General features: G+C 29.8%; 2 protein-coding genes across 4 annotated transcripts; both read left to right on the top strand.

Annotated features, from left to right (window-relative positions):
- Nucleotides 1–3,544: 3,544 nt before the first annotated feature.
- LOC113548581 lies at nucleotides 3,545–13,505 on the top strand. 3 transcript variants are annotated; one of them, XM_026949533.1, is made up of 4 exons: nucleotides 3,545–3,722; nucleotides 8,607–8,776; nucleotides 11,046–11,150; nucleotides 11,499–13,505. In XM_026949533.1, exons 2-4 carry the CDS (start codon nucleotides 8,771–8,773, stop codon nucleotides 13,152–13,154), a joined length of 1,767 nt encoding a protein of 588 aa, XP_026805334.1. In that variant the 5' UTR covers nucleotides 3,545–3,722; nucleotides 8,607–8,770; the 3' UTR covers nucleotides 13,155–13,505. The 3 variants fall into 3 exon arrangements, with proteins under 3 accessions (XP_026805334.1, XP_026805335.1, XP_026805333.1); XM_026949534.1 differs by lacking the exon at nucleotides 8,607–8,776; XM_026949532.1 differs by lacking the exons at nucleotides 3,545–3,722; nucleotides 8,607–8,776 and adding an exon at nucleotides 6,688–6,843.
- Nucleotides 13,506–17,167: 3,662 nt separating this feature from the next.
- LOC113549455 (plexin-A3-like) lies at nucleotides 17,168–22,607 on the top strand. The gene is made up of 3 exons (XM_026950766.1): nucleotides 17,168–17,354; nucleotides 18,672–18,772; nucleotides 19,554–22,607. Exons 2-3 carry the CDS (start codon nucleotides 18,695–18,697, stop codon nucleotides 21,834–21,836), a joined length of 2,361 nt encoding a protein of 786 aa, XP_026806567.1. The 5' UTR covers nucleotides 17,168–17,354; nucleotides 18,672–18,694; the 3' UTR covers nucleotides 21,837–22,607.

The following is a 22,607-nucleotide window of genomic DNA, read 5'->3' as shown; positions in this document are numbered from 1 at the left end:
AGATAATTATTTTCCTTTTTCAGATTTATTTTCATTTTACATCGAGTTTTAGTCTAAAACAAAATTTTTTAAATTTTTTTTTAAACTAAAACTTAAATTGAATACATTTATATATTTTTAATATAGTACTAATTAACTTGTATTACATTGAAGATTGAACTATCAGTTATTTTCTCAAGTTGCAGGGAATTAAAAACTTAGGTATTACTCATTCGTATAAATAATTGTCAAATATGCACTTATAAATGAAAAATGGTCAAACATACAAATATGCAACTATAAATTCGTATTGCTATGAAACAAATGTCTATATTACTTAGCTATGTTCTTAATGGTTATTTAAAAACATGCAAACTCCTAGAAGTCCCGAGCTCTAGTAATAACTAACAAGTAGTTAGTTTTATGTAATATGTTGGTACATTTATTTTGTAGGGTGTTTTTAAAGAACAGTAGATTGTGTGGTAATGGATTGGTGGAAAAAACATAACCTTTATGTATACAAATATAGCAATTTTACAGTATTTATGATGTTCAAAAAGAAGTTATTTTTTATACATAGTTAATAATTGTATATCAGATCCAATAATTTTTCAACTCAATAGATACATCATCTGTCATTATCATTTGGCATGTACTCTATTACAACATTGTGACAGCAACTAGTGACAGTATCTTTAAACTATTATGAATGATGATATTGATTGTTGTCTGTTACTTTTGCACTTATCGCATATACCTGGTAACAATTAATGTCCAAATTTGTGATTGGGTCAATTATCTATACCTTGTGTGTATAATATTGATAGTTGATACTGTATAGTGTATAGTTATACTATACTATTATATCAAATTGATATATTATATTGGCGCTATACTTGTATAGTATATCATGTGTGTGATAATTTATTATACTTATGTAAATATGTATTAGGTACTTATAAATTAGAGTAAAATTATTACATTATTTGTAAATACGAACAGTAAAATTATATTTTTAATCTTTTTCTAAAATAACTTGATTTCATTAACCAATTGGAATTTGAAATTTCTATTCACAATTATATTCATATTTTGTTTTATTATTTATTTGATAGCTTTCAAAATGTTCTGACGGGATATACTCGTATATTGAAAATAAAGTTTTATGGACATGGGGATTGGATTTTCACTCTCCGCCATCTATATCAGCTTATGCTATGATATAAAACCGTGCTATGTAGTATGTATATTGAAAAAGCGTATGCTATATAGGCGTGTGCCGACAATTTTTGCAGGTTTTGAAATAAACATTTAAAATAAACCATTCAATAATCCATTGAAAATTATTATATTTTATCTCTCATACAACTACAAGTTTTTTTAATAAACTGGGACTTGTTATTAAAACAAGTAATATTTTTATATATACCTATGGTTTACAAAAAAATACTGATAAGGAAAATATGGGTGCCTTTTGGTATCGTCCTATCACTAGGCGACCAGTGGCCAATAGCCACTAGGGATGATAAACTCTACCGAATAATGATCTAACATAATATATATAAATTAATTTTGATGTCATTGTAAGATCCACCTTAATGCGAAACCTGTGGAGTCACACTAATAATGTTGTAATATAAAAAGGAGTCCAAAGATTGCAAAATACTTAACACCTTATATGCAGTGACAAAATCAAACACGAAAACAATCAAAACGTATTATCATTTAAAAAAAAAAACCAAGTGTACAATGCAATTTAAATGTAAACAATCAGTATAATATATAATTACTAATGGTGCTGCAAATGTGTATTTCAAGTCGATAATAAAACTAATAAAATATATACTTAATAGTTACTAAAATAAATTTAAGATCATTACTTATTTAAGTGCAACTAACCCAGGGACTGAAACCTTAATGATTTTTACGCTTCCGGTTTCGGTTAGATTCCTAAAAAAATTAAAATTTCGGTTCCGGTTCCTTTACGGTTTTTAAATTTGGGTTTCGGTTTCTTTCGGTTCCTAAAAAATGAAAAATACGTTTCCTGTTTTGGTTTTATACTTCTGTAAAAAAAATTTGGTTTTGTCGATTTTTTAAAAAATATAAAATATTAGTAATGTCAATTGGCTTAAATTATGACAGGCCAATATAAATTTTCAACCAGATATCCTACTAATTGTTTAAGTCAAAGGAAAAGACTAAATAAGTAAAATAATTGCTTAACACTATTAATGTTAAGTAAATTAAAGATTAAACATAACTCTTTTTGTTTTTTTTTAATTTTAAATCTAGTTTATACTTTAATTGTTATGTATAATTTGTTAATTACCACTTATTGTATCAATATTCGGTATTTCAAATTTTAAAATATCACCAACTTTTTATTTATTATCACCACATATTATATCTATAGTATACTATTTAATCTATTAATAACCGAAATAAATCGTAAAAAACCTTTACAAAAAAATAACGGTTCCGGTAAGGTTCCGGTTTTTAAATTAATTTAAATTAGGGTTTGGGTGAGGTTCCAGTTCTCAAAATTCAAAGGAATTTCAAACTCAAACTTGCGTGGGAAACTGTCGTTGAAATTAATAAGTGTGCCCGAACAATAATCGAGTCTCTGTTGACCGAATACTGACTAAAAAATATTAAAAGACATTCCGTATTATTTATCATATAAATTACATTTTATCGTTGAAAAAATGACGTCAGACTATCGGAATAAAAACAATTTTGAGACGTAACTGCGTTCACTTAATAACCGAATATCGGAATATGATAATATTATTCTTTATTCCTATCATTATAATATTTATATATGTATATTCTATAATACAGTCCGTGACGTAACTCGGTGACTTACAAATACGCAAAATGCAATAATATGGCTAATGGCTATATGAGTCGAATAGTAAATAATGCGATCGACGAACATAAATATTAATTTAGTTCGGGAACGACGTTGCTACTATTTTATTTACTTGTAGATTGTAATAAATCGTAAAAACTATTCTGACAGATATAATGCTCTTCGTCTTAACCATTTTAATGACTATAATTTAATCATCGCGCTTAAGCTAAATATATTTAATTATAAGTATACTATTCGTTGGTTTATGATGTATATGGACATTGGTATTAATGGGTACCAAATATTCATATTAAAACTACTACAGTATTATTTATATGACTATGCTGCCTTATAATATTAATGTTCCATATATTTTATATCTTATACTCAAAAATTAAAATAATTACTATAATTATTAAATCATATAAGTCTAACCTATACAGTACAACTTATATAGATTTTGATAAAATTAAACAAGACTGTTAACTATAAAAATATATTAGAATATAATTATTATAATTGATAATATTATTATAAATAAGTAGTTTTGGTCTAAATTTTAATTACATTATAATATTATCATTAAAATAATCGATATTTCACAAAAAAAAAAAAAAAATAAAATAAAATAAACGTCATCGTCAACGAGTGAGCCAAAATGTTTATATCCTATCTCTCCAGTAATAAAATCAGTATGTCTCTATAGCTCATTCCAGACACTATCAATCTATATACTTAAATTGTGTATATACCTACCTATGCATTTATATTATGCGTCAGTGTGTCAAATTTGTACATAGTGTTTCAATTTATTAGAAAAACAATCTTGTTGTTCAACTCGTATGTGCATTCATCAAATTGAAGATATCAAATTTATCTACAATAAAAGGTAATATAGTAACATATTTTGTATCTACATTAAACCCTTTTATTATAATTTATGAATAAATAACTCTTTAATTCGTTTTAATTCCTCTTAAAATGGTACGTGTTTAATCATTATGTACAGGTATAGTAAACGAAAAGACAATCTTGATAAATTTTATTGTATTTAATTTTAGTTAATATAATTTATAATTTATTTGTTTTCTCTCGATAAATATATTATATAGAATTAATGTTCCGTTATTATTTATGTAGGTAATTTAATTTAACTATTTTTTAAATTTGGATTTATTGCGATATTTATATTAGGCGTATTTTATACAGTTGTATATTGCCTATTTAAAAGCCAAACTATCCGTGATATTTAATAATATTAAGTTACATTACTATTATAATTGTATTTTAAATATAATTTGTGAACCTGTTTTTATTTCTGAGAAATTAGAATATATTTTCAAAAAGTTAAGAAGTATTTGTTTTGTGTATTTTATATTTTACAGTTTTATATTATGGTTTACTTGCTGTTTCATATGTTTGTATAATATTTTGAAATATCTAGGTATATAACTATAGCGGAAGTATAAAAATGCAAAATGGAATCGTATTATATCGTCATATATTTTGATTTTAAATACATATACATGTATAAGGTATATTATATTAATAACTATTTTATTAGATACTACTACCTATATTAAATTGTTTTGCATCACGTTTTTATAAAATGCAATTTATAAAATAAATATTGTATTAGCTGATTATCATTTCAAAATTAAAACCATATGCTATAAACTATAAAAAATTAATTTAAACACATTCATGATATTATTTAAAAATTGTAATACGTACTATAGGCAAGAATACTATATATAATAAATGAATAATAAATATTGCAAACTTGAAATAATACTTAAAGTTTGATAAATATTTAAAAAATTGAACGTTTCAATAATATTACCACTATTTTAGTATTGTTACATACACATTACACAATAATATATTTCTGGTCTATATTTTTACTTCCAGGCTTAAATATTCTCGTATACAGTCATACAGATAATTGAAATAAAATTATATCAAATGGATTTTTGAGATTTTTTCTTTTAATAATAAATACACTGTTTATAAATATTTTTTATTTAATTTATAAGAGTGATTCTTTAGGGATTGAATCTTGAATTCCATATTTCACTGGATGCCCATTTCCACCAATTGTGAATATTTTTTCTCTCAAAAGGTATCTTTTCTTTTTCCATCAAAACTTGTATCATTTAAATGATTTATCAATCACGTTTCTATACTATTAAAAGCTGGTAATAGAGTAAAAATTAATTTAAAAAACTAATGTTAGATTCCATGAAGAATTACTTAACATTTAACGAATTAACAGTGAGATAATGGTCCCTTAAACGTAGTTAAGTGGCTCGTGATCAGCCCAATAAATTGTACCTATTAATCTATTAAGTTAATTAATTTTCTTTTTAACCTGATATATAGGTATATAATTTTAAAAACAGTTTATTATACATTTTAATGATCTAATATATATTGTATACAATTATAGAATAAAATATATAATTATAAATATACTATGTATGGGGTACTAACATAAACATTTAGTGAACATTTTAAAAATCTAATATTATTTGTTTTTTATTTAGGAATACTAAAAAAAAAAAAATCAATTCTGCATATAAAATTAGAATTTTTCTTAATTTTTTTTATTGTTTTTTCCTGTTATTTAAAAAAATATTTTAAATTTTAAATTTTGACCTTTTAAAAGTACCAACTAGATTTTCTACCAGAACCACCCTCAACGTTAAAACTTGAAACATTTTGTTTCACTCAAAAATTGATGACAATCAGAATTGTAAAATCAAAAAATTCATAGCTTCGCTCAGAATCTAAAATCATTAAGTAATACTATTATAAAATAACTCTTTACCAATACTAAAATTGCAAATTGGCTATTTTAAAAGTAAATAATAATTATTTGTTTAAATACTTACAACAATACTAATTAGTATAATTAAGTAACATTATTTTTTTTATATACATAAACAAATATTATACATTGATAGGTATACGTATTCAATAAATTCGCGATTTTGTATTGGTACAGAATTATTTTATTAAAATGGTTTTTAATATTTTATTGTATTTTAAATAAATTCATTGTATTATAGCTTTTAATAGAATGGAAATTGTTTTGAGTATTTTGGTGAAGACGTATAGTCAATATTATCCCACTTTGTGGAAACATGAAATAGTGGAATGGTGGAATGGTGAAAAAGAATGTATAGCTGTTTTCGAGGAAACGTATTAAGCACTTATGCACACATCATTCGAAGAGGGTACTTGTATTTGAAAAATTTTGCATTCGCGTAGAACGAATGGATAATTATTTCATTTAAAGTATTTTTGTAACATTGATGGTGTGAAAACGATTTTATAGGTAGGTGCTTACACGTCATATAGGTTTCTTTTTACGTTTGAGATCTTTGAAAAAGAAAAGAAAATTGTTTTTTCATCCATTGGAGAGTAGGTCAGTATTTCCTGTAAAATATTTTACATATAGTTATATACATTATAGTATAATTATTATAAAACATAACGTCATACGTAACGTACATAAATACCTATATATATTATTATTGTATTATTGTTATGGTTGCCGACTTGCCGTATTCCGACACTAACGAGCGCGATGCACGCATTGATTAATAATTATTACTTTAATTCGCCTGCTGTGTCTATATACTACAGTTGTAATCATTTTGTGCTCAATTTGAATATTTTTCGACCAGCCTTTCGTGAAAATCGTAATTCCTTACTGTAAGCTAAGTTCAGATAGATATCGAACACTTTTCGGGATGGATTGCTGCCATTTGTGACACTTGGGGAAACTCCGGTGTTGCCGTTACGTATTTCTTTGCCGCCTATAGGCGCCGGCGTACGATAATAACATCATGTCACAAGAGACGTATCAAAGGTCTGATTACGGTATTAAAGATAATTTACAGATATCTTACATACTGTCGTGTGGTCGTGCGGCGGTTGGTCATGCACGTCCCCATACAATCGGCGTGCACCACGTGAGTTTGCAGCAACAACAGCAGCTACCGGTATTACTTATTGTACTTAAGTTTAAAGGTTGTGACGAACATCTGCAGAAATTAATTTGCATAATTGTTTTAAATAGACATTTGAAGTTCAAATTAGATATTTTAACGAAGAAAACAATATTTTTTTGTTTTAATTCAAAAATATTATTCGTGGGAACTTAAAATTTTATGTATATCCTTATATTTTATTATACGCAATAACATTTCCAAAATATTTACATACATTTTATGACCATTTATACCGTATAACCCTAGTCCCTAATCGTATTACTAATTGTAAATAAAATTACTATAATAGCAATATAAATATACTTATACTATATTCTTATTTCTTATTATGATCTCCACTAAGAATCGTTTTTCGTATATAATAACTAACAACTAATAAGGTATCATTGAATTCAAATTTCATTTATACATTGTAGTGACTTACTGAATGACAAGGTACACTTGAACCCTTAGTACAGTAGGATGGTAGGTATTTTTCTCTTTATTTAAATATTGTTTACCCCGGAACTCTAAATAATTTACTATCACACCTCCTGCACAGGCCAATTTCGAATATTATATACATTATGTAGTTATATACCTATCACTTGAATACACCTATACATATTTCATTGGTTTTTTTTTATGACATTTGTCATCTGTATAATAAGAATCTAACCTGATTTAGGAGACGAAGGAAACCGGTTTTGAACGTCTCTGACCTTATCGCTTCCTCTCATAATAATAATTATTATATATATTTGTTTGTTTATTTATTATTGTTATTATTATTATTTAATTATTTATTTGTTTGCACTTGCATTTTTCCATTCAAAGTATATATTATTCATTGAACAAATAATTTATTATTACATTTTTTTCTACCTTATCTATATTCTATAATAAAAAGAATAAAATTTACCACTCCAGTAGTTGAATTCAAAATGTAGAATATATAATTTTCAGAAATTAGCAATAAAAATAACTATAATATGTAATTATAATTTATATTATTTGTGTAGCCAAAGAATAGTAATATGATTTTAAATTAAATTATAAAAAATAATTTCTTCCGGAGGAAGTTCGGGCTACTATTAAATAATAATATATTAATGTGTTCGGTGATCCAGAAAGGAAGGGTAACCGATATCGTATACAATTTACATGATTATTAATATAATTAATATATAAATAGAATATAGGTAGGTAAAAACGCATTTTATATTTTAAAAACATAATAATATTTTTAAATTGTTTTTTGTTTGTATATATAACACGATAAATTGTCCTTGTTAATATTGCATAAAAATTAAAAGTATAAAAGTGGTTTAGTTCTAAGATATAATATAACTAAATAAGCATTTGAGTACTTTATAATATTATTGTAACCGCTCAAGTAAAGTCTAAAAGTAAGATAATGTTATTAAATTAAAGTTTTTTGTTTAAAAATATTGAAATATATTATAAATAAGCGTATTTATTTTTTGTTATTATTATAAACATTATACAAACATTAAAAAAATTTTATTTTGCAATTTTTAATATATATTTATTTTCGGAAGAAGAGGTTAGTCATATACTTCTTCAGTATACGTAGTTAACTTATTCTTTTGATAATATTTAAATTAATTTATTCCAAGTTGTATAAGTGAAATTGTTTCGATACTAATATCACCATATATAGTTGGATAGGATCAATTAACTAATGGAAAATCATTGATTCTATCTTTTGATTGTATGTACGATATTTTAATGTAATTTTACTGTCCTTGCAGAACGATAACTCCGCAATAATATGTTTATATGTGTATATAAATATATAATATATTTTGTACATTCACGGCAGTCATCAACTAGATCATAGATGTATGTTTTTAGAAATTTGTTCTTCGGATCTTTTAATAAAGAAAACGCGATTTTTCCAAAATAAGATCACGCGATGGAGGTAAATATTTATACAGACGTATCGTGTATCATTTAATCAAAATGCTACAAATAATATTTTCATCAATTAAATTTGTAACTTTATCGAATTTGTTGACATTTAAATCTAATATATATTGATAGCTTTATGTGTTGGTCTGCGATATGAAAAATAAATTAAATTAATTGAGTTATTAATTAACTATTGTCTATCAATAACCGAATTTAACATACATAATATCATAATGCAAATATTACAATATTATCAAAATCTAATTTTTGCATTTTAGCTGCTATATATATTTATAATTACAAATGTATGTTGTGTTGTTGCAATTGGAGATTTTATCCGTTCATACGTGAATTTTTTTTCCTTGTTTTTAATTTATTTACTTATATTAATTTAAATTTGTATCGTTGGTTCACCTTTCTATACAATTTTGAAATGAGTTGGTAGTATTTAATAAATATAATTTATGTAATATTATCATGTATACATATAGGACCTATAAAAGTATCTACCTTATCCCATGATATTTATACTACGATACGTCCTAATTTAGTAGTATTATAAAGAGAAACAACCGAAATAAATATTAATGTGTAATTTCCTATCAAATAAACATAGGTATTGATTTGTTTTACAAAAACTATAAATGTCAAATATAAATAACCTTACTTAAAATTGAATGTGTATACAAAATATAAAAATCTCATAAATAACAATATTAACATAAAAACCTTAATAACACATTTCAAGAATATTATAAACAATAACATTTTAAATTAGATCATCCCCAGGGTTCAACAAGTTAATTTTTTTTATAAATAATTCTAAAGTATAATTCACGTAAATTGCTAAAATTATTTTAGTATAAATACGATATATAATTATTTATTAATGTCGTTTTTTTTTCAAGTATATAACTCGCGTTACAAATAATGTTAGACGATTAAATCAATAAAATAACTAAAACATCTTAAGGGGATTCGAAGCGATGACTTTCTGTCTTTGTCTAACACACGTGGAACATAGCTATACGCCTGACAAAAATTAAGGTACTTCCAGTTGTTCGATTTAAAATATGTAAAGATGTTTTAATTGGTATACAAGTTTACTTTGCATCAATCAAAGCACTTTTCGGTTGTTTCATTATTTAAAATAAATATTTTAAATTTTATAAATTTGTTAATTTTTATTTTTAAATATATTAAAAATATGCTTCGACCGATGCAAAGTAAACTTGTATACCAATTCAATCATCTTTACATATTTTAAATCGAACAACTAGAAGTATCTAAATTTTTGTCAGGCGCGTATAGTTATTTTTCCCGTGTTCCATGTGTGTAAGACAAAGACACCGCTTCCAATCCCCTTAATTAACGGTTGTTGAAACAATTATAACTATTATTACCTCACTTAAAAGCTCATCGAACTATATAAACAACTAGTGGTAATACACTTTTACTGTATGAATTTAAAATATATGTAAAATATCATTATAGTAAAAGTACTAAGTAATAATTTATAATATCAAATATACAGTATATATTTATACACTCACTGAGTATATAAGTTACATTCAGTAGCGTAGTTAGAGCTAAATTTAGGGGGGGCTATTTAAAAACTGTAATACACCACAAAATATCGTAAGGAATTCAACTTTTTGCAATTTTTATTTTATTACCCACATAGGCTATTACAGTGATGAAGACATCACTAATAAAAAATGCCAAAAGAGGCCAAATACCCTCACTCCTCACAGTCCTCAGCTACGCTAATGGTTATATTATGTCTATAACATATAATAGAGATTAGAATCTAAGACTGAGACAGATTTTATATGATTTTCTCAAACTATTTAATGTCTATTGTAAAAATGTTTGTATTAAATTCAAATCAACTATCGAAAGGGTAAAACATATATGAGAATATAGGATCATTAGAGTACCTCGTAGAACGTAAATAACTAATTTTAACTTACAAAACTAATAATTGATAATCGATTAATTAATTCAGTGTAATATACATATATACCTATTTCATATTTGTATACAAATTATAAAATTAAACATTATAAATATATAAAAACAATATATTAACTATAAAACTGTAACGTTTATACAATATTATTATCCATATTTTTTTGTTTTTATTAAATATAATTTACTTACCTACTAACCTACTTTTATAGTAAAACTAATATTTTCAAATTTTTTAAATTGTTATATAATTGTATTTACTATAATCTTAAGTGTTATTAATATTATTTATGATTATTTATTTTCAGAGAAACAAACTTTACTCAAGTGACATGACTGTCAATAGACATCTTAAATTTGGGCGTCATTTAAAGCATTTATCATTGTATCAATTTGTATTCCTAATTAGCATAGTACGTACATAATATTTTGCTAATATTAAAAAGCTTTTATTTTTATCATATAATATAAAGTTCCCAGTAATGTAGTAATTAGTGCAATTAATATGCTGTGCTGCTTAAGATGTAGTATTTATTTAGGTGCTTATTACATTTATTTAATATTATATAGGCACTTTAACCTACGGCATTTAAATTAGGTATTCTATCCGCAGTTGTGCCAAGAAAACAATACCTATATGATTAATAAAAAAATTACTAAAACATTCTACTCGATCGTGTATTTTACATCGATTATATCGTGAATAATAATGTACAATATACGAAATTAAACTAAAAATTACATTGTGTTCAATATTTCAGTTAACTGCGGTGCACGAGATACTAGCTGAGAGCGAATTATCGGGAATTACAACGTTAAATGAATCCACGACCGAAAACGGAATTGCGTGCGCTGAGCGATGGACCTGCACATCGTGTACAAAAGGGATGACGCCGTTGTGCAGCTGGTCCGTTCCCGAACAAATGTGCGTGAATAGCGTTGCGGTAGCAGCGCAAAACCGGCTGGTGATCACCGACGGATCGTCCTGTCCAAAGTTTTCAGTCAAAAAAAGCAACAGCACAACAAATGATAAAAATATAAAAATTACGGTTATGGTTAACGACGGTGACATTGGTTTCGTCAATCTGTTGGCTAATAGTAGCGTCAAGTGTCAGCTGAACAACAAATTCATCGGGGCCAAGGTGGAAGGCGACCGAATCTCTTGTATGTCGGGACCCGTTAAATCGCACTACAAATTAAAGTGCTGGGAATTTCAACCGGTCATCAGTCATCTGTTGATCTTGTTCGATGACAAGTTTTTGAGATTTGACGACGAAAACGACCACTACGTGACCTCGTATCCTAGTGATTGTCCGACACTCAATTGCTCACATTGTTATCGGAACAACGGCACGCACAGATTTTACTGCAAGTGGTGTAGTCCTGATAACAAAACCGAGAACACACCGTTTCATTACTGTGATGTACGGAATAATTTGAATTTCACGAAACTGAATTCCGATAACATGCAAATCAACGAAACGTGTTACGCCAGAAGTCCGGCCGTAGTGAAGACATCTGTGACGCCGAAAACGACAGTCCAATCGTACCAGCCCCAACCGGAAGGTGCCGCGGACAACAATAACAGTTCTCCGACCGTTCCGACAGTGGACGACGGCCAAACAATCGGCGGTATCGTATCTGGCGGCACCACGTTTATGGTGAAGGGTCGAAGATTTAGTAACTTGCTGGACATGAAGGCTTGCGTTTTGAATAAAACCGCGTGTGGATACTGTAATTTCCGTGACGATACGCTCATGGAATGCAAATCTCCCAAGATCGTCATCAACGATCCGCAACCGCAATCTGTAATTGAAACTCAACCGTTGGTGTTTTATGCTAAAAACTCTATCGGAAATAAGATAGAGTTCGAGTCGAAGATCAAATACAACATATACCATGATCCGGTTTTCACGGATTTTGTGGTAAACGGTTGCTGTAACGTCACCGTAAACGGTCTGCATCTTGACCAAGGTTACGCCGCTAAGGACTTGTCTATTTTACCGGACGCTGATAACTCGTCGTCCCGTTGCCTGGTCACTTGGACGGACAGTACACAGATCACTTGTCAGCTGACACAGTCATCGTTGTCTCAGTTAGACCAACTTCCTAAACAGATAAATGTTAAGTTAGGTAATTATAATAGCGTCGTGAACATAACGAAACAAAAAACCAGTCATTTCAGAAGTTCGTTGTCTGCGATATTGCCAGGTGTCGTCATCACTATAGGTGCGTATGTTTCTTTTATCGCAGTTTTATGTGTAGCTCTCATATTTTTTAAGTCTTCAAAGAACTATGACTTATTACATTTGCATGGCCGTCAGCACCTTGCGGAAATGCGGCCGCTCAACGAAAGTGATGACTACGACAACAACAGCGAATCTAAGAATATTTTGTCGGTATGTGATAAACATTAGTTTCGTATTTTGTTATAAAAATGAAATTTAATTTATAAACTTTTTTTTATATATAGTATTATATAATATTCCATATATATATGAATTTTAAAACATCAAATTCTTTGATAAAACTATACTTAAATCTGTAACAAATGTTTAAATTGTGTAAAAAATATATGTGTGATTGCATAAATAATGTAATACGAATAATACTGGCAGAAACTGCAATAATTGAAAAAGTCTTGCATTTACGTGTTTGCTAAATTTTTTTAGAATTGCTTGCTTCGTGCTATGCAGAAGATGGATATCGTATGCTCGATATTATTTTTAAAACTTTTTCATTTTTTTTATAATTTTATTGAAATATGATGAAAGAAATTTTAATGATATAAATGTAGTATTATACATTTTTATAATTGTCAATTGTTTGTGAATAAAATTATTTTATTGAATACTAATGTACCTTTTTTTTAAATGTTGTTAGATATGGAAAAAAATCTATTCTTCAAAGAATTTATTAGGTATAACTATAATTTTACAAATAATTAAAATTATTATTTTGTTTTGCTTATATTATATAAAGTATTTTAATATTATGATAATTATTTTTTATATTTTACAATGAAAGGATTAAATCGTTTTTATAAATAAAAAATGACTTTGTGTGTATCGTAAAAATATAAAATTATTTTTTAAAATATAAAATGATGTTTCTAAATTCTTATTTGAAATACCAAACTGAAATCGAAATCGAAGTTGAATATTATAGCTAAGCCGCTTAGGACAGCGGCTCCCGAAGTGTACACCGCGCTGCCTTAGAATTCTATATGATCTAAAAATAAACCCGTCGAAGGCGACAACGGAAAAGATTATTACGTCGTAATGTAATAAATTTGTAATGTTCAATTTTTTAAATTTTTATTAATTTTATATTTTTCTTATGATGGACGATAGTCATGCTATGACTCAGGAAAGAGTGCTCCGATAAAACCTTAGTTTTAAAAGGACACCACGAGCCGTAAAAGTTTGGGAACCGCTGGCTTAGGTTTTAATTATTATTATAATAACCCCCAAGCTACTATATATAGTTAGAGATTTAGTATTCTTTGAAAAATATATAAAAGAAACATTGTACTTAAATTATTATAGAAAATGATAATATGCATAATACATTTATTATTAAATTTATAAATTAAAAGTTTTTGGAGTATATTTTAAAATTATTTTAATGAATAGATTTAAGTGACTATAGTTTATCAAGAAAAATAATTAAGTTATGAATAATTTAGAAAACTGTGTGAATCTAATAACCGGAGAGGTTGAGAAAATAAATAAATAAAGGGTATTATCATCATATACGATCATTGCCATTTAGTCATTACTTATATTTTATAAACATAATATGGGCAATAGGTACATATTATACAAACATATACATTTTTTATCTTATTAAGCTATAAACATAACGTGTACAATATGTTTATTAGATATTTAGCACCCCGGCTTTTCCCGCATTTATTATTGTAAGGCTACGGCCAAATAACAATATGTAAGAGAACGCTAGTTCTCTGCGATAACCATCACGCTTACCTGAACTCTGAGACAGCTCCACATTTTGGTAAACTGTGTTCCTCAGTAATAATAAACTTTTATGTAATTATAATTATTAAACCAATCTACACTTATTTGTAATATTAAAATCCTAAATACCTTCATGCTGTACGGTACGGTTAAAATATATTCACAAGAAACTCATTTCTTCCCTGAGTATTATATATTTAACAGGTCATCCCCATTCCCTAACCACGTTATAATCGTGTATCTATAAATTCATAGATATATAATATGCCATAACATGGAGATTATATATGACGTATTGACATTTTATCGAATGCTGCGGTGGTTACGCGAACATTTAACACAGTTGCCACATTGGCGCGACTAAGTCTAAAATATTAGGGGGTCTGTAGGCCCACAAATAAATACCTAATTTAATTTACTTACTTTCATGCTTTCCAAAAATCTAGGTCTGAATTATTTTCATATCAATAGTAACAACTGTACAAATACGGATAACTTTTTTGGTATATTAAAAATACTAAATAAGTTTTTTTGTCCATTTTTAATCACCAAAATAAAACTAAAATATTGTACGGTGATCACCGCAATGCCGCTGGTCGATGCCATTTGTTCGCATAATATTTATTCGATAAAAATATTTTTATTAAATAATACCTATATTGCAAAATAAACTTCAATATTTTATATTTATACAATTTACTTTTGAAGTAATAATTGTATTGTAATAATTTTCTACGTCATATTGCATAGGATGTATCTCACATTCTCACTATTTTATGCTTAAATTATTATTTAATCTTAAATAATCAAAACAATTTGGAGAGGCTAAAATATATTTTGAGAGAGTTAAGCCCCCCTAAGTCCCCCCTAATTGCGCTAATGAGTTGCCATGAATTTTGTTCGTTGTTGAACGTTGTCATATTAAAATTGGTGTGTGTAAGAAATTATTAAATTTCACCAATTTGTCCAACTGTATAATAGTATTATTACTATAGTGTTAGATGTTATTTTTTTTCACATTGTCAGCAGCCTATTTTGTGATCCAAATATTTGTGAATCAAATTATTAATCTATTATATCTTGGAATCAAATGGTCACATTAACACATGATATTGTTTAGCGCTAATAACTGAAGGTAAATTGTAATAGTTACATATGCTTATTATAATTTATAAAGTATATATATTTAATATTTATCTATATCAGCTTGAATAATAGATGCATTTTTTAATGAGATACCTATATATATATATATATATATATATAATATTATAATATTTGAAATAGCTTAAAGAGTTATTATTCCATACCTACCAACTCAGATAGCTGCTTATTAAATTTATTTTATTTTCCCGAAAAATAAATAAAAAGAAAAATAATCATACAATTATTGACCTACCCTTTCATTATTACACATTACACAAGTATTTATTAATAAGATAATAATATTATTTTCTATATAACTTTGTATACTTAATTAATATATATTATAAATGCTTTATATTTTTATCGTATTAATTTATGACTCATGCACCGTGACATATTATTAGGAGGTATCAGTAATATTATAATATCAGTAATCAGTGTAAGATAACAACACTCGATTTGCTATTGATGTTTTTTACAATGAAATAAATCAGCTTTTATTTTGAGTGACAATACAACTGATATAATATTTTATTATATGAATTAAAAACAATAAAGTTATACTTTTTCCATAATATATGTATAACCAACAATTGAAAACTTGACATTTTTAATGTAGGTAATAAATATCTTGCTGTAATTAGCGGTGCTTAGTAACCTGAAATACAATATTTTATACCTAGATAGATTAGGTTATCGATTTTTTTGATCACCTACAATATTATTGGGCTGATAAGATTTTTTGTATAATATAAATCTAGCGCAATAATATTATATGTATTGACCAAACATTTATACACAAAATAGATAATGAAAACATACCCTAATTCACAAGATGATGCTTTTGACCAGATAGAAAATGATATGATTTATTTAATTTTATTATTATAGAGTCCATTTTCCATGATCGGTCTCATTTTCATTAAGTGGATATGCATACAATATTATAATATACGAGGCACGAGTAAATATATACATATATAAATAAAATATAAAGATTCAAATTTCGTTGTTATTTATGTATACTATATAGGTACATAGAACGTTGACCATTATTAGTAAACTGTAAATAATACATACATGTCGTCTAAACCAGAAAGATATTTTTATTCAGTTTATTTTATTATTTTATAACAATATATAATATTATATAACTATTAACTACCTCATTTTCTAGATATAATTCTATAACTATCGACTATTAACACAATCTGACTACGCCCATTAAATAATAAGCATAAAATATGATAAACATATAATAGCCCTTTAAGAACGTGAGTTATTTCAGATGATGGTTGAGTTTATTGAATATCGGCTGCAGTAGGTACAACACGTTTCGAACGCTTGAAGAACAAGCTACACAATTAAATGTAATTGTTTATTTTAATTTTTAAGCACACACTTTTTAAAATAAAATCTAAGTGATAAGATACATATACATAAATCTAGTACGTTTACAATATTTTTCAATTTACAAGACACGATCTGCAAGTAAGTAAATATATACTAATTATTCTTATGTAATAGTAAAATTGTAACAATATAATTTATAATTAAATTGAAACAATTTTAGAAATAACTTAAGTAGGTATTAAAAATGGACAACGAATGTTCTCAATATAATAAATTGAATAAGAACCATTATTTAAAAATTAAAATAAATTTTATCCTACAAAATAATGTTTTCCGAGTTTTACATACATTTAACCATTAAATTTACAGAAACATTTTTTCTGAAAATTACTACATATTATCATAAAATTCGATATTTTGTAAAATAAATGCCGCATGTCGAGTAGACACGTAATTTCCGCAAGAATCCACTTTGTGTGGATCCGCCTTTATATTCATTATTGTTATAAAATGCAATTGATATAATATAATAATTGTTTGTAATTCAGTACCCGATTAGTTCAAGGCTGTGCATTAATGAGCTAATATTTGTAAATATGCCTTAAACACGATTATATTTAAAACACAAACACATTAAGTCGGCGAGAGCTTTTTTTCAATTCACGACGTTAAACAGTTATTTAGAACTGACTCTCCGATCAATATCATTGTTGGTTTTAGATATTATACATTTAAAACTTTTAATTGTTTTTAGAAGACCACTTATATTATGGAAATTTGTATTATTATTTAATGATGAAAAAATTACAAATTATTATCTCAGCTTATTTGCATAATGGTTCATGAATACTAAAATATAATTACATATCATTTAAATTAGTTACTGTTATTTAGAAATAAGCTATACTTTCTAAAGCTGTCAATATAATATACGATGACGGTATGCTAGATAAATTGAAGTTTTAAAATTTCAATTATTAAAAAAAATATATTCTATGTTAAATAAGATATTAATATCTATAAATAAATGTAGTAATCATACCCGTTTAGTAGACTGAATCAAATACGTAGACAATTAAACATTGAATACAGAATAACAAAGCAGCGACTCCTTTTAATGATTTTTATACTCAATTGTACTCAAAGAACGACTGCATTCTCGCCACAAAATAACAATATATATATATATATCATATTGTAATTTGTAACAATATGGTATATTTTATGCACAAATACAAAAGAGTTTCATTCAATCGAACGTTTTCCTTAACAATAACTTAAATTCAAGTCAAAAATAAAGATTCCTATTCCTATTCAACTAAAATATAGCAACATAATTTTCCTTCGATTTTAATTAAAATGTCTAATAAAATAAAAAAAAAAATTGAATTTAAATCAAAAATATTCCTTGATGATAATGTTATACTGTCTAATAATATAATTATTTTATTCCAGGTAAACTTACAAATATAGATACCATGTTTGTGGGTAAACGTTCAAAAAAACGGTTCTGGAACAATTTATTTACCAATCGACTATGGCTGGCTATAGTGATCGTACGTAAAGCTATATATTATTGATTATTTTTAGCCCTTTAAGGTGTACAATATATTATAAATATGTGATTTCAAACATGATATTTAATTTTTTTTTTATTTGTTATCAATCAACATATTATAATGTAATGCATGAAAACGTAATAATAGTTAAAATTTAAAAATATGTTAATCTATCTAAATTAAATTAAATTAAAATAATTGTATATAATTACTAACACATCTATACTAATTAAAAATTAACTACCCAATTTTCAGAATTAGTCAAACACAAATTACAGATAATAAAACAAGCGGTTCATAAATTAATAACTGAATAACATACATATATAAATATAAACCAATAGATGTCGACTAATACTTTGATAAACATTATGCTTGGAGAAAAAAAACTATGTAAAGTTAAAATAAATAAATATTTAATTTCAGCCTATATAGTATATATAATAGATGTGTCACCAAATAATAAGAGTTATAAGCTATTTAAAACTAGAATTAATGTTTTAGATGGTTTAGCACTCAGCAAGCATCATTTGATTTTTAATTTTATTAATCGCACAATCAAATCTGTAACCGATAACAAATAAAAAAATAAAAATCGAATAGACATTTTATAGTAGCGAGTTTTTTTTTTTTTTAAAACCGAAGACGTTAAAAGCCGGATTAACAAAATTACATAAATTATTTAATTGATAACGAAAACCGAAAAATCAAAAACGTTTTTGATTCCCGAGCTCATGTCACCTCGTGATTTACTATTTAATATAATATATAAATATAGATGATGTCGATGACGGCCGGCAGTGGCGCGATGGCAGCGGTCGAATCGCCGTCGACGATCGCACCCGAGCAAACCACCGCCATCACGGCCAGGCCTAACGTCACGGTGGACTGCGTGGCGCGCAACACGTGCGTCGATTGCGCGGCCGCGGCGCCCGCGTGCAGTTGGTCGCTGGTGCGACAGTCGTGCAACACCACCGCGGCGACGGAAAAACAACTGATCGAAGACCCGGGCGACGACGGCCACCACCACCCGCCGACACAGCCGGTGCGCGACGCTGGATCGTGTCCGCGGTTCAAGGTCAACTACCAGAAACAGACCACCCTGGACACGACCAACCGCACGGTGAACGTGAAGGTGTCCAACGACCCGACCGGCACGTTCCGGACGCTGCTCGAACGGGGCGAGGTGTTGTGCCATCTGAACGAGATGAAGTACCCCGGCCAGGTGGAGAGCGGCGGGCGGCAGATCACGTGCGAGTCCGATTACTCCGAGTCGGTCAACTCGTCGCTGTCGTCGTCGATGGTTTACTTCGCGGTATCCGTCAACGGCGTCGCGCTGGCGTTCGACGACAAACGCGAACATTACTTGGACTTCACGGTGCCCCGGAACGCGTGCGTCACCGACAACCAGCTGGGGCCCAGCGACGAGTGCAAGGTGTGCCTCTGGGACGACGACGTGTACCGGTACTACTGCCAGTGGTGTCCAAAGAGCAACCCGTGCACCGGGTCGTACCAACAGTGCGACGTCCGCCGGCTAGCCGATCCCGGTCGCGTGACACCCGTGAAAGACGTGCTGGTCCGGTGTCCCGAGGTCCGGATCGAGTCCATCGAACCGCTGTACGGGTCGTGGGCCGGCGGCACGACCATACGGATCGCCATCGGCAACCACCGGACGCTGTCCGAGAACAAGGTGACCGTGATCAAGGTGGCCGACAGCCGGTGCCTGCTACCCACCGTGTCCATGGACGGCAAGACGGTCACGTGCACCATACCGCCGACCAACTCGAGCACGTTGAACCAGGGCCCGGTGGAGGTGACGTACAGGTCGGAGGTGAACAAGTTGCTGCCGTCGTTCACGCTCAGGTCCAACCAGAGTTTCTACTTCGTCGAGCCGGTCATAACGAACGTGTGGCCGTCGTGCGGTCCCGTCACCGGCGGCACCCGGGTGACGATCCGCGGCCGGTTCTTGGACGCCGGCAACACCGTTCGGGTGTACATGCGGGACAACATCACGTGCGCGGTGCAGGCGCACAGCCAGAACGAGGTGACCTGCCTGACGGGCGCCAGCGACGGCCCGTCGTCCAGCGCGATCCGCATCGAGTTCGACCACTACCTGAGCAAGTACGTGTACGAGCCGCCGTTCGTGTACACGTCCACGCCCACCATGGACGTCGGCCAGTCGTTCCGGGGCATATCGTCGGGCGGCACGCAGCTGTCGGTGCACGGCCAGAACTTGGTGTGCATCCGCAATGCGCTGGTGCACGTGTTGTACAACGGCATACAGTACACGGGCGGGTGCGATGTGAAGAACAACACGTACATGGAGTGCACGGCCCCGACCATTAACCGGCCGGCGCCGCATCAGGTGACCGCGCTGCAGTTCGGGTTCCAAGCCGACTACAACGACACCATCGTCAAGATATTGTTGCCCACCGGTACGCCCGACTACACGCTGTACCCGGATCCGGTGTTCACTGACTTCGAGACCAACGGACGAACCGTTACCGTTTACGGTATTAACATCGACCAGGGTTACGACCACGACGCCGACCTGTCGGTGCTGTTCCACAGGACCGGCGTGCCTTGTAACGTCACGTCCGTGCAACCGGACCGCATCGTGTGCCGGCCGCCCAAACGGCTGTCGTTCAACGACCACGGCGGTCGTTCGGACGAGGGTCAGGCGGACGACTACAGCGAAGACGACGACGACGACGAGTTGCCGGCGGCCCTGGTCAACGACGAAATCATCGTCACCGTCGGCAACCTGGTGTACGAGGTCAAGAGGAAGCCGCAGACGATCCGGCGCAACTTCCCGGTCCGGATCAATACCATCATCTTCGGCGGCATCGCGTTGGTGTCGCTGATCATCACCATCGTGGCGGCCATTGTGTACTGCATGAAGATCGCAATGACTATTTCCAACCAGCAGACGGAAATGCGGTCGCTCTGCGAGCACCTCAACAGCACCGAAATTGGAATCAGGACCGGAACTGAAACCGGTAACACCTGCAGAGACGACGTCGAGTCTGCCACGGCACCGGTCTGCAATGAACGATCATAGGATAATGATAAATATTATTTATTAATATATCATCATCGTGCACGAAAATCGTCTAGAATGCACGATAAGATGACTGAGATGAGTCCCTTATTCCCGCGACTCGTGTATATATATAAATATAGGTAATAAGCATATCGTGTACAAGGTGATTTTCTAATCGAACAATACTCTTTATTTCAAAACATTTTAACGTTTTTGCAAATATTTTTCTAATATAATTTACATTCGAAATAAAAGAAATGTTAATAGTTTTTTTAAATAATTATTCATAAGTATGATAAAAGAATCACCTGGTATATAATTAATATAGGATTAGTAAATCTTCGCATGATCTACGACAGTCATCCATAACAAAATATAAAATATTTATATCAATAATCATTTATCTCTGTAATTTTTCATCTATAAATATCATGATTATGTGAGTAGGCGTGTAGAACAATATAATTGTTACCTACGTAAACTGTAATTAGCAAGGATCGCCGCCGTATAGACATAATATACAACGATATATTTAGTATAATAATATGTTCTACATAATAATATTATTACTACGATAGATTCTCATACGTGTGTAAAAAGTAAAATAATATTTTTAGTGACATAATAATGTAATGCAATACCTAATATTTTGGGTTAACTGCGGAGTTTATATAATTATGTAGTGATTAATCTGTAGAGCGTTGTACATATAGATATTATAATTATATTTTAATTTTAATTTTGAATAATTGTTATTGTTGATATATAAATTAAACAATGTTGGTATGA

Source organism: Rhopalosiphum maidis, chromosome 4, assembly GCF_003676215.2.
Source record: "Rhopalosiphum maidis isolate BTI-1 chromosome 4, ASM367621v3, whole genome shotgun sequence".
Taxonomy (NCBI): Eukaryota; Metazoa; Arthropoda; class Insecta; order Hemiptera; family Aphididae; genus Rhopalosiphum; species Rhopalosiphum maidis.
Note: the sequence above shows the minus strand (reverse complement) of the source record. Positions and strands in the feature narration are given on the sequence as shown.

Coding starts and splice junctions, on each gene's coding strand:
- LOC113549455 (XM_026950766.1), top strand. CDS start 18,695: ATGTTTGTGGGTAAACGTTCAAAAAAACGGTTCTGGAACAATTTATTT. Junction 18,773..19,553: donor TATGGCTGGCTATAGTGATC/GTACGTAAAGCT, acceptor ATATAAATATAG/ATGATGTCGATGACGGCCGG.
- LOC113548581 (XM_026949532.1), top strand. CDS start 6,688: ATGTCACAAGAGACGTATCAAAGGTCTGATTACGGTATTAAAGATAAT. Junction 6,844..11,045: donor AGCAACAACAGCAGCTACCG/GTATTACTTATT, acceptor ATTTATTTTCAG/AGAAACAAACTTTACTCAAG. Junction 11,151..11,498: donor TTGTATTCCTAATTAGCATA/GTACGTACATAA, acceptor TCAATATTTCAG/TTAACTGCGGTGCACGAGAT.